Source organism: Ovis aries, chromosome 8 (assembly GCF_016772045.2).
Source record: "Ovis aries strain OAR_USU_Benz2616 breed Rambouillet chromosome 8, ARS-UI_Ramb_v3.0, whole genome shotgun sequence".
Taxonomy (NCBI): Eukaryota; Metazoa; Chordata; class Mammalia; order Artiodactyla; family Bovidae; genus Ovis; species Ovis aries.
In genome coordinates, this window is record NC_056061.1 from 91,637,236 (window position 1) to 91,649,381 (window position 12,146).

General features: G+C 55.8%; 1 protein-coding gene across 7 annotated transcripts in view; it reads left to right on the plus strand.

The window, feature by feature from the left end:
• FAM120B (family with sequence similarity 120 member B) overlaps positions 1-12,146 on the plus strand; it is a 68,166-nt gene that overhangs the window by 49,992 nt on the left and 6,028 nt on the right. For 5 of the 7 annotated variants that reach the window (XM_012183304.4, XM_060419356.1, XM_060419355.1 and 2 more), the window contains 3 exons: positions 5,349-5,555; positions 6,789-6,897; positions 9,366-9,458. In XM_012183304.4, the coding sequence (XP_012038694.1) occupies positions 5,349-5,555; positions 6,789-6,897; positions 9,366-9,458 (409 nt within the window). The remainder of the gene's footprint in view (positions 1-5,348; positions 5,556-6,788; positions 6,898-9,365; positions 9,459-12,146) is intronic. The other 2 variants (XM_060419358.1, XM_060419357.1) reach the window with 1 other exon arrangement.

A 12,146-nucleotide genomic window follows, 5' to 3' on the forward strand; every position in this document is an offset into this window, starting at 1 on the left:
TAGGGTGCAGCAGCCAGCCCGGTCCTGTGACGGGCAAACCTTGCCAGTGTGTCTCTTACTTCATTTTACCCTCTCCTCCTCTTGTTCCTCGTATCGATTTAAATTCTAGGAGTGTAGCTCAACACAGCTTGCATTTACCTGGCTTAAAGGTGAAGTGTGAAAGTGACCTTGGATGGGAATGGACCGCACAGAGGAGAGCTGGTTTTTGTTTTGCTCCCTGGGGGCAGGAGCTGCGTAACAAGCGCTCGCCCGCCCAGGCCTCGGCGTTCTCACCGCAGCGCCGGCCCTTCATGGAGGCGCCATGCTCGCCAGGCCCAGCCCTGTCCCGGCGCCTTGTGAGGAGGAAGAGACTTCTGAATGCACTCCTGCTGGGCTCCTTGTTAAACCAACCCTCGATCTGATTTCTTTTTCCCTCTGAGACAGGATCAGAAGATGGTAGGTTTCCCCACACAGCCTTCAGATGTCACTTATTTATATGTGAGCCCAACAGCTATTTTTAAAGTACCCACTGTGGGGCACTCCTCCTGCAGTGAGCTAGCTGGCACGTTTGCCCCACCGTGTTCTCACAGGCTCGTGTGTCAGAGAGACGTGGGCGAATTGCTCTGCACTCACAGGCACGTGGCTCAGGGCCACCACGCCATGTCCAGGCCCTCGGCACAGACGTGGGCCCTGCTCCCTGGCTCCCGTCTTCCTCCCCTGCGTGCTCGCCGTGTGTCACGCAGATGAGCCTGTCTCCTGAGCATTCACACACCTGCCTGTTGGCCCACAACCCTCCCTGTTCTGAGGGTGCGTGCTAGGCCGTGGCTATGTGACTGGAGTTCAGGTGCCTGCCCCTGGCCCCACCGCTTCAGGCTGCCGCCTCCCGCTTTGAATGCCGCTTTCTCACCGTATCCTGTTTCATGGCAGGGGGTGGCACCGGACAGGGATGGGAGGTTTGGAAGTCTAAGCTGGGGAGCTGCTGGGCTCCAGGAGAATACCAGTATTTGATTTGAGCCAGCAGTATTTTCTAGCCCATGTGCCCCCTGTTGAGGACAGAGCGTCTGAGGGTCTGAGTGTGACTCACACACTCAGGTGGGCATGTGCCAGACAGTGTCCTTCAGTAAATAAAAGCTTTCTTTGGAGAATGAAAAGTATAAGGAGAAGGCACAGGTACAGCATGAGAAACCTCCAGGGGAGGAGCTCGGTGGCTGGGTGGCCTCTGCCCTCAGAAGCTGTGGGACCCTGTCCAGTCCAGAGGGCTGGGAGCAGCCGCTGCTCCTCATGTGCCCGCCGGTGAGGTTCAGGCCTCCTCGGCCCTGTGTCGGACGGCCGTGCCCAGTCATAGCCGCAGAGAGCTCGGTGTAGAACCTCTAACATCTGGCTGGCCTTTCAGGCCGGGGAAGCTCAGGAGTGTGCTCTCGCTGTGTTGTCTGGTGAGTGGCGGCATGTCTGCAGTACTCTCGCCCTGGCTGGGTTTCCACCTGCTTTTAAGACGGTCGCTCTGCTGAAGCAGTGCCTGAAATGGCTGACTTAGGGGCTTTAGCTTCAGTGTATGCATAACTGCTAGTGAGCCGCAGGTGTGATGAACACCACACGATGGGGTGTTTACTGCTCAGTATTCACCCTGAGGCTTTGCAGCAGTAAACTGGCTTTTCTGGTTTCGTGTCCATCACCTCAGCAGGAAGTGCTCAGGAAGCAGCTCCTCCCTGTCTTCATTCCAAAGCATGAAGACATGCTTAACTCCTATTTCCGAAACATGGGTCACATCCTCTTCTCATTTTATTGGTGAAGCCTTACCTTAGCCACATGGAGTCAGCCCATGCTCACCAGTGACGCTTACTCTGGATTCAGGGCCAGGCTTCTGCCACACTGACTTGTCCCCAAATCCTGGTTCTTTCGGGAAGAAGAGTTGCTGTGTGACTCTCCCAGTTGCCAGAAGAGGCCCTCAAGCCTCATATTTTCATTCTGCTCTTTTGACACAAACAAGTATTTACTTTTTGAATACACGTTTAGTTTAATGTTTGAAAACCAGTGTGCTTGCCTCCATTGGCACCGTGCATGCTGTAGAGAAAGTGTTGGTTGGATTCAGTTATTGTTTGTGGTGAACAGTCTCAGTAGACTAGGGCTAGAAGAGAGTTTTCTTAATCTAAGAAAGCGTGTCTAAAACAAAAGTCAGACTTTATAGTGAAATAGTGGAAGTTTTTCCACTGTGCTGTGCGTGAGTCAGGGGTGCCTTCTTTCACCAGCTTCCCTTACACTGAAAGAATAGACTAAACCTGTCATTATTGACTGGTGGTGCGATTGTGTTTATGAGAATCCAAGTCTACAGGGCGACAATTAGGCTCACTACACAAACTTATCAGGGGCTAGTGCAGACTTGACACGCATAATTCAAGTGTATTCCACAAAAACAAGTAAAGATGACCACCACGTTTGCTGTGTTTACGCTTAACATGAAAGGAAAAAGCAAAACATTTAGGAAAAGCAGCAGTTGAACAGAAACCCACTCTGAGAGCCATAAAGCTGTGCTGACAGAGTGCACTTCTGGGTGGGAACAGGCTGTCTGTGAAAGGTGCCACTGTCTGCAGAGTGATTACATGTAAGAGTGCCCTAGCCAGCACTGCGCAGAGTGGTGTATAAGAGCACGGAGAGGGGGCAGTGTGAAACCCAGCACTGTATACAGTGGTGAATAACAGCGCGGAGAGGGGGCAGTGTGAAACCCAGCACTGTATACAGTGGTGAATAACAGTGTGGAGGGGGAGCAATGTAGAAACCCAGCACTGTATACAGTGGTGTATAACAGCGCGGAGAGGGGGCAGTGTGAAACCCAGCACTATATTCAGTGGTATATAACAGCGCGGAGCAGGGGCAGTGTAGAAACCCAGCACTGCATGCAGTGGTGTATAACAGTGCAGAGGGGGAGCAATATAGAAACCCAGCACTGTATACAGTGATGTATAACAGCACGGAGGGGGGGCAGTGTAGAAACCCAGCACTGTATACAGTGATGTATAACAGCGCGGTGAGGGGGGGAGTGTAGAAACCCAGCACTGTATACAGTGGTGTATAACAGCGTGGTGGGGGGGGGGAGTGTAGAAACCCAGCACTGTATACAGTGGTGTATAACAGTGTGGGGGGGGGGAGTGTAGAAACCCAGCACTGTATACAGTGATGTATAACAGCGTGGAGGGTGAACGGTTTAGAAACCCCAGGACTGCATACAGTGGTGTATAACAGCATGGAGGGTGAACGGTGTAGAAACCCCAGCACTGTATACAGTGGTGTATGACAGTGTGGAGGGTGAACAGTGTAAAAACCCCAGCACTGTATACAGTGGTGTATAACAGCGCGGAGGGTGAACAGTGTGGAAACCCCAGCAGTGTATACAGTGGTGTACAACAGTGCGGAGGGTGAACGGTGTAGAAATCCCAGCACTGTATGCAGTGGTGTATAACAGCGTGGAGGGTGAACGGTGTAGAAACCCCAGCACTGTATACAGTGGTGTATAACAGCGTGGAGGGTGAACGGTGTAGAAACCCCAGCACTGTATACAGTGGTGTATAACAGTGTGGAGGGTGAACGGTGTAGAAACCCCAGCAGTGTATACAGTGGTGTATAACAGCGTGGAGGGTGAATGGCGTAGCAACCCCAGCACTGTATGCAGTGGTGTATAACAGTGTAGAGGGTGAGCAGTGTAGAAACCCCAGCTCTGCACTTAAATTCAAGTCCCCCTGGGGCCCCACCGCTGGCCCGGGCAGTGCCTTTCGAGATGGACAGTACTGGGTGTGGGCACACAGGGCGGGTTCCGTGGCTGGAAATAGGCGGTGGGGGCAGAATGCTGATGGCAGCGAGCGCTCAGTGGCCTGGTAAGACACTGATCCACTGAGGGGTCGCGACCATGTTTCTTTCAGTAGGGAAGTGAAACGGGTCGGTCCTTTTCCTAGTTTGTTTCAGTTTTGTGAACTCTGTGAGGTCCATAAGGGTGTTGGAAATCGCTGCTGTTTTGTTTGAGCGGCACAGACCCACTGGCTGCTGACAGATGGAGTGGAACTTCCCTCATTAATAAAGCCCTGTGGACACTTGCTTGTGGTCAGTTCACTGTTTATGGTCAGCACAGACCACAAATGCCGAAAACATGAGCGACTGAGGCAAATGATATCTCTGCAGGTTCCTACCATATGGAGCCCCCACAGTGTCCAAGAATAGGAAGGAGGTTTGACAAGAAAATAAAAATTTTGTATGGGTGTGATGTTAATTTGTAAGAAGTACCAGCCCATCTTTGCCAACAAAGGTCCATCTAGTCAAAGCTTTGGTTTTTCCAGTAGTCATGTATGGATGTGAGAGTTGGATTATAAAGAAAGCTGAGCGCTGAAGAATTGATGCTTTTGAACTGTGATGTTGGAAAAGACTCTTGAGAGTCCTTTGGACTGCAAGGAGATCCAACCAGTCCATCCTAAAGGACTTCAGTCCTGAATATTCATTGGAAGGACTGATGCTGAAGCTGAAACTCCAATCCTTTGGCCACCTGATGCAAAAAACTGACTCACTAGAAAAGACCCTGATGCTGGGAAAGATTGAAGGCAGAAAGGGACGACAGAGGATGAGATGGTTGGATGTTCTCACTGACTCAATGGACATGAGTTTGAGTAAACTCCGGGAGTTGGTGATGGACAGGGAGGCCTGGCGTGCTGCAGTCCATGGGGCTGCAAAGTTGGACACCACTGAGCAAGTAAACTGGACCAGCCCGTCAACCTTATGCAATAATAAGCCATTTTGTTCTTGAATGACAGGCATTTATGTGAAATTTTATAGTAATGCTCACGGTTAGAACTCAGTGACTCTTCAGTGTGCAGAATGACTCTGTCTTGGCCTCTCCGCCTTTCCTTTTTTCCTCTGTTCTTCCCTCGCGGAGTTCGTTTTCTTTTCGGCAGTGCTGGGTCTTCACCGCTGTGCGCAGGCTTCCTCCCTCCGCGGCGAGGGGCTGCTCTTCGCTGCATGTGTGGGCTCTTACAGTGGTGGGCTCTCCTACTGCGGACCTCGGGCTGCAGGGTGTGGGCTCAGTCATTCTGCAGCATGTGGACTCTGCCTGACCAGGAATCGAACCCATGTTCCCTGCATGGGCAGGCAGGCTCTGTGCCACCAGGGAAGCTCCTGGCTTTGCTTTTAAATAAATTTTCCTGGTGGGCCCAACGCTGCGATCCCATCACCTTCCTGTCAGGACAGAGCTTTGCTGCCCCAAGGCCGTCTGTGTGGAGAGCTGGTCCTGGCCTTGTCAGCGCGGTGCCTGAGCCACCGGCCGTGTTGGGGGAGCTCTGGTTCCCCGTGCGAGGGCTGCCTCCTCACCTTCTCCCCGCGTTTTGCCTCTGCAGCTCGACCACATCGACCCCAGAGCTGTGCAGCTGGCCACCCTCCTGGTGCGCGGTCTCACCACCCTGGTGCTGGTCAATGGTGCCTGCGGCTCCCCCTGGGAGATGGCTGACTTCATGCCCTGGCACCTGTTTGACGGGAAGCTGTTTCATCAGAAGTACCTGCAGTCCGAGAAAGGGTACACTGCAGAGGTGCTCGTGGAGCAGAACGTGAGTCCACAGTCCTCTTCACATTAGAGAAGGTAGTAGGTTTGAAGTCAGTCGTTCAAATGCATCGTGAAACCTCAGGGTCCTTGGCTGGAGGTCACAGGGGTCAGCAGCACTGTCTGTCCTCACGGTCACTCCTCAGGGGTGACCCCAGAAATCGGCAGGGTTGCTGGCGGCCGCCCGGCTCAGGCTGTGCCGCTGGCCTGAGGATCACGTCATGAGCTTCCCCGAGATTGTGTGGAGGCAGCGAGCGGCATCCCACCGTCTTGCACATTTCATATTTCTGGGCACCTTTTCCCCTTTTCCCCGTTTGAGTGAAGAGCGTGCACTCCCTGCAGACCTCTCTGTGCAGGTGTCAGGGCGGTTCGGTCGGCATGGCGGTGATGTGTTCCTTTAAGGCCAGCAGTGTAGTGGGGCTGCTCACCACCACCCTGGCTCTGTAAGTACAGTTGCATGGCTCCTGGAAGATTTCCAAGTCAGGCTACAGCCCGGCTCGTTTGAAACAAGTGTCAGCACCCACAGGACCCTGTGGCGGGCCAGAGCTGACCGGTCAGTGACGGGGTGGCATTCCACGCCTTAGGCATCAGGCAGAAAATGTCGATGTGTTGGCATCGCTGCTTCACGCAGAGACAATTCAGGGCGTGACAGGAGTGTAAGTGTTCAGAATTCAGAAGCAGCCAAAGCCAGGCAGAGTCAGCAAAAGCAGAGTGCTGGCGAAAATGCCTCATGGCTGTGGCTTTAGAACCGAGTCAGAGAGGCGACGGTAGGCCGGGCTCACGCCACTGCCCACACCCCACCCCCGCAGACCTGCCTCACGTCTGGAGCCAGCGCAGATGGTCAGGGGCTGCACTTGCTGCTCCACGGAAGGTGCCCAGAGGCGGCCGGGAAGGTCGCCCGTCCCCGTGCTATCCGTCCGTCCCTGTGCTATCGCGGCATCACCCTGTCTGCCTGCGGTCTTGGATCTAGTGGGGACTGAAGTGATGACGTCGCCAGAGGGATGTCCTCGGTGCCGTTGGGGGTAGGATGTAGACGCCCCCGCAGGCCTGAGGCCCCCCTGCAGACCCTTGTCTCCCTGCAGACACAGGTGTGCGCTGCCACCAGCAGGGCGCGGGCGAGGACCAGCGTCTGGGACTCCTGCCGGCTGCAGCGTGGCAGGCAGGCGCTGCCCTCCCCATCGCCGTGTCTCCCAAGCGCCTGCTGTGTCTGATGGTGCTCTGCTGACCCATCTGTTTGCAGAGGTCCCACGTCACCAGATTCCACACCCTGAAGTCGGTCGTGTGCAAGGCCTGTGGGAAGGAGAACAGACCGATCGTCAGCAGGCGTCACTGGCGTCCACACCACGCAGGTGGGTCCTGGCCCCTTGGCCCTGCGTCCAGCTCAGGGAGGCTGGTGTAGTGGGAAGAAGCGGAACTGAGGTGCTCGAGTGCTGCTGAGTGGTTAGGTTCTGGCCCCGCAGGAGAGAGTCTGCAGAGGCCGCGTGTGCAGAGGGCTGAGGGCCCTGCCCTGGGGCTTCGCCTGCTCTCCAGGAAGCCCTAGAGTGCGCGCCACTGGGTTGATGGGTCTTTATTTGACAAAGGTTTGGGTTTATTTTTTCTCATGATATGAGAAGAACTTAGAATATAAAGAACAAAACTAAAAAGGGTTGTTTTAATCACACTGAAAGCGAAACAACCTTTAAATCTGTCCCTGAAGGTAACAGATGTTTGCTGTTGACAGTGTCTCTGTCTCACTGTGAGTGTGCTCGGTGTGTGGCCTCTCCTCCTGGGCACTCGCCTTCCAGCACAGTCACGGTGCTCAGGCTCCCCTCCACAGACTCCCCACCTCTGCACGTGTGGCGTTTGCCTGATAGCTTCCCTGCCTCAAGCTTCTGGTTTTCTTTGTACACATGATGGTTTTGTGTGTGTGTTTCCTTAGGGTAGAGTGCCATTGTTCACAGAGTTACAGATCCAGACATCATCGGATTTTAGATTAACGTTGCCAGCTTGTTTCCTAAAAGCGCATGGTCGCTTCACACCTTCACCAGCAGGACTAAGGGTTTCCGCTGGGTGCATCCTGACATCACTCACGTTTGCTTTTCTCAGTAATTTGATAGATAGGAAAGCCTGTCTCCTTCACTGGGCGCCTCTTTACCAGCGGAGCTGGGCATCTTGCTCAGTAACTTGTCGTGCTAATGAGTTCAGTTTAATCATGTTCCCATGTCCTCGTTTGGGTGGGGTCTGTAACTGCCACTGTAGCTGTCCTGGTGCTGTGGTGACGGAATAAGAGAATTACCCAAAATTCCTACCCGCAGACTGTCCTGGTTCTCACCCAAGCCTTGCATGTTTTGCTCCCAGAGACAACGTGCCCTGAGGTCAGTGGGGCCCGGGGTGCTGTCCTGCTCCTGCGTCAGCACCGCGTGCGGTGGCTTCAGCCCCTCCTGGCTCCTGTGGGACAGACCCCCTGGCCTCACCCTCTTGCCGTCTGTGACCTTTCTCCTGCCACCTGGAGCAAAGCAGAAGTTGATTCCTTGCAAAGTAAATAGGTAGCATTCTCTCTGCATCACCTGTTCCCTGCATCTCTTGGCAGCATCACTCAGACCATGTGTCCCGTGAGCTCTGGCCCAGGATTCCCGTCAGTGGTGCGGTTGTCTGCAGAGCAGGGGCAGGCTGGCTACAGACATGCAGACGGCAGGGTGCAGCCTGCTTCGGCCACGGTGGTCGCTGGGAGGCGAACTCCTGAACCTCTTTCTGCACGTCAGAGTCGGGTGCTCAGGTCCAGGAGGCCCACGTGTGGGACAGGTTTTGTTTAAGGCCTGTGGTCTCACAGATGCCAGGTGTGCGCTTAAAGCTGCCGTCCAGTGGCTCCTAGTAGGGACAGGAAACTGACTGCTCTGTGGCGAAGTGTCTGTACAGATGGCACCCTGGGGTGGGCCTGTCGTGTTATCCCAGGTTGTGGAGGAAACTGTTAACAGCCTGAGGTTCTTTGGTTCAGTCCACTGTGCCCAAGTGACCCACCAACACCATGCAGGTTCTTGGTGTCAGAACTCAGCCCCTTGAACCCAGCCCAGCATCCTCGGTTACCTGTACCAAACGCTGCCTGCTCCTCCTGGACAGGGCTGTGCCAGGGACACTTGTCCTGGTACCTTCCAGGCAGTGCCCAGGTCAGAGTGCATGTGGAGGGCAGCAGTCACGGTGCTGGGCCAGCGAGGATCCGCCCGCCTGTGTCCACCGAGCGCTGGTTCACCTTGGGGCCAGTACTGGGCAGGCTCGGCCTCCTTTCTTTATAGAGCAGCAGGAAGTACCAAGATACTGTTTAAAATCACATTTAAATTTGTACTTAGAGTTGCTAGTGCTGCGTCCCAGTAGAGACAAGCAGAGGGCAGCAGGGCTTAGGGCTTTAGGAGAGGAAGTGAGGGTGAATGGCTTATGTGCTGATGGAGTTCATGAAGAGCTGGGAGAGGGCAGCCTGCTCAGGCCTGCTGTGTCCCAGAGCCCACAGGGTGGTGGCCAGTGTTGCGGGCCTGGGCTTCTAGCTCCAGGCACAGCAGTGTCTAGTCCACTGCACAGAGCAGCTGACCGAGGAGGCCCTGCTTGGAGGAACCTAACAGAACGCCCTGCTCATCACCAACACAGACTCTCCTGGGCATAAGTTTAAAGCAGTCCCAACCCAGGCCGGCCCCAGAGCCTGCGTTTTTCATGGGCTTTCCCACTGATGGAAGGGACGCCAGGAGTTTGAAAGCTACCAGCCCAGGGCCACCTTGCTCACTCCTAAGAACAACTGCCACTTGGGGTCAGGCGCGTGTAGCTGCTGACATGCCATCGCGTGTCCCCACAGGGCGGTGGGGCCGACAGGGATCCAGCTCCCATGGGACAAGCTCCGGGTACAGCCGGTCTGGCCACGGACAGCACTGGAGGGACCAGGGGCCAGGTAAGAGGCCCACGGGTGTTCTGGGCCTGCCTCGTGGCTGCTTGGGAGTAGGTTGTATGTTTGCAAGTGAGTGAGCAGGAAAATACACAGGCCTGGGAGCCCCACCTGCTCAAGTGCAGAGGCAGTCACCATGCTGGGCACCAGCCTGCCGCCTAATTCATCTTCTGTTAATTCGTTCAGCTGCCCAAGACCGAGTTTTGTAATTTACTTGAAAGCTCCTGTGAAGGTTACACACGCGTGTGCGTGCGTGCGTGCGTGTGTGCTGAGTCACTGCAGCCATGTCTGACTCTTTGTGACCCATGGACTGTAGCCCGCCAGGCTCTCTCTGTCCCTGGGGCTCTCCAGCAGGAATACTGGAGTGAGCTGCCGTGTCCTCCTCCTGGGGATCTTCCCGACCCAGGGATGGAACCGGGGCCTCCTGCACTGGCAGATGGGCTCTCCACCACTAGTGCTCCCCGGGAAGCCCCTGTATACACGCACATCCTTCTAACGAGGTCACGCAGAAAGTAGCATTCTGCCAGTATCGGCATCTCCTTATGTCCTGTGAGGAACCGAGGAGCCTCCGAATGTGACCTGCGGAGCAGGGTGAGTCTGTCCCTGCATGTGTGATGCAGACGCCTGGTTTAAAGCGTGAGGATGAACTCCGTATACAGTAATCTACACTTTAAAAACACCGAAAACCTCATATCAGTATTTAAATTCAGATTCTGTGCAGTTTTGAGAGCCAAACTGTATAGACTCTTGAATTCCTAAGATTTCTGCTCTTACCTTTGCAAATGCAACACCTGTAATTTTCCCGTTGCTTTTGCAACCTTTGAGGCGCGTGCCGTGCACCGGCCTCTCGTTGCTGTGCGTGACTGCTGCCGGTCATCACGGCAACGTGACCCAGGACTCCTGGGGTGACCCTGGTCCCGCGGGTGGCCTGTGAGGGCTGTGTTCCTCCTGCTGGTTCTTGAAGGGTCTGCACACTTAGCGGATATTTGGGGTCCACAATAGGGTTCCATGAGGCCCCACCTCTGGAGGAGAGAGAAGCCCCCACAGTGAGTGGCAGTTGCTGCAGCTGTTCCTCTAACCCTGCCTCCCCGTCAGCCTCTGCTCTCCAGTCATGCCTCCCAGTGCCCCCCGAGGCCTCCAGACGGGCTGGCTGAGCAGTCAGTCGGTGGCGTCCACCCCTGAGGAGCCGCGGTCCGGAGTAAGCACGGATTCCCTCCCCCGGTGCCAGCCAAGCTGTCTGAACAGTTACGTAGCACAGTGTCACCAAGAGTAGGGAAATACCAGCTTTTCCATGGTTCCAAGTGTGTCTGAGAGGATTTCCAGTGGAGAAGGGGCTGAGGTTGACGACGAAACCACAGACAGGGCCCCCACATGTAGGCAGGTCTGTGTCCACCCTGGAATCAGAGGGGACCCCAGTGCTGTGGACTCACAGTTGAGGGCAAGTCCCTCTGACACGGGGGTGGGGGCGGAGGGGGGTCCCTGTCTGTCCTCACAGCCGCACGGTGTGTAAGGACACGGCCCCTAGTTGGGCAGTGGAGCGTGGGGAATCTCAGCTGGTAACTTTAAGACTGACGGCCCTCCTTAGAGAAGCCAGGGCAAGGTGGTTTTGGTTTTGAATTTTATTGATCTATTCTTGGCTTCATTAGTTCACCGTCGCTGAGTGAGGGCTTTCTCTAGTTGCGGCTCGTGGGCTCAGCTGCCTTGCGGCTCGTAGGGTCTTCCCAGACTAGGGGTCGAACCCATGTCCCTGGATTGGCAGGCAGATTCTTAACCACTGGACCAGCAGGGAAGTCCAGGGAAGGGGTTTCTGAGAGAAAGAGGGACCTGGAGACATGTTAGCCCGGCCTCCGCCACCTTACGCACTGAGGAGACAGGCTGTGAGGAGAGAGTCTTTGAGGAGAGGGGCTGTGAGGAGAGAGTCTTTGAGGAGAGGGGCTGTGAGGAGAGGAGCTCTGAGGAGAGGGGCTCTGAGGAGGAGAGGGGCTCTGAGGAGGGGGCCCTGAGGAGGAGAGGGGCTCTGAGGAGGAGAGGAGCTCTGAGGAGAGGGGCTGTGAGGAGAGGAGCTCTGAGGAGAGAGGCCCTGAGGAGGAGAGGGGCTCTGAGGAGAGAGGCCCTGAGGAGGAGAGGGGCTCTGAGGATAGGGCCTGTGAGGAGAGGAGCTCTGAGCAGAGGAGCTCTGAGGAGGAGAGGGGCTCTGAGGAGGAGAGGGGCTCTGAGGAGGGGGCCCTGAGGAGGAGAGGGGCTCTGAGGAGAGAGGCCCTGAGGAGGAGAGGGGCTGTGAGGAGAGAAACTCTGAGGAGAGAGGCCCTGAGGAGGAGAGGGGCTCTGAGGAGGAGAGGAGCTCTGAGGATAGGGCCTGTGAGGAGAGGAGCTCTGAGGAGGAGAGGAGCTCTGAGGAGGAGAGGGGCTGTGAAGAGGAGAGGAGCTCTGAGCAGAGGAGCTCTGAGGAGAGGGGCTGTGAGGAGAGGAGCTCTGAGCAGAGGAGCTCTGAGGAGGAGAGAGGCTCTGAGGAGGAGAGGGGCTCTGAGGAGGAGAGGGCCTCTGAGGAGGAGAGGGGCTCTGAGGAGGAGAGGGCCTCTGAGGTGGAGAGGGCCTCTGAGGAGAGGGGCTGGTGCGGGGCCACGGCCTGGGGCGGGAGCGGCAGCTGCTGCTGCCGCAGTGGTTCCCGGGCAGAAGCGGGAGAGGCGGCGGTCG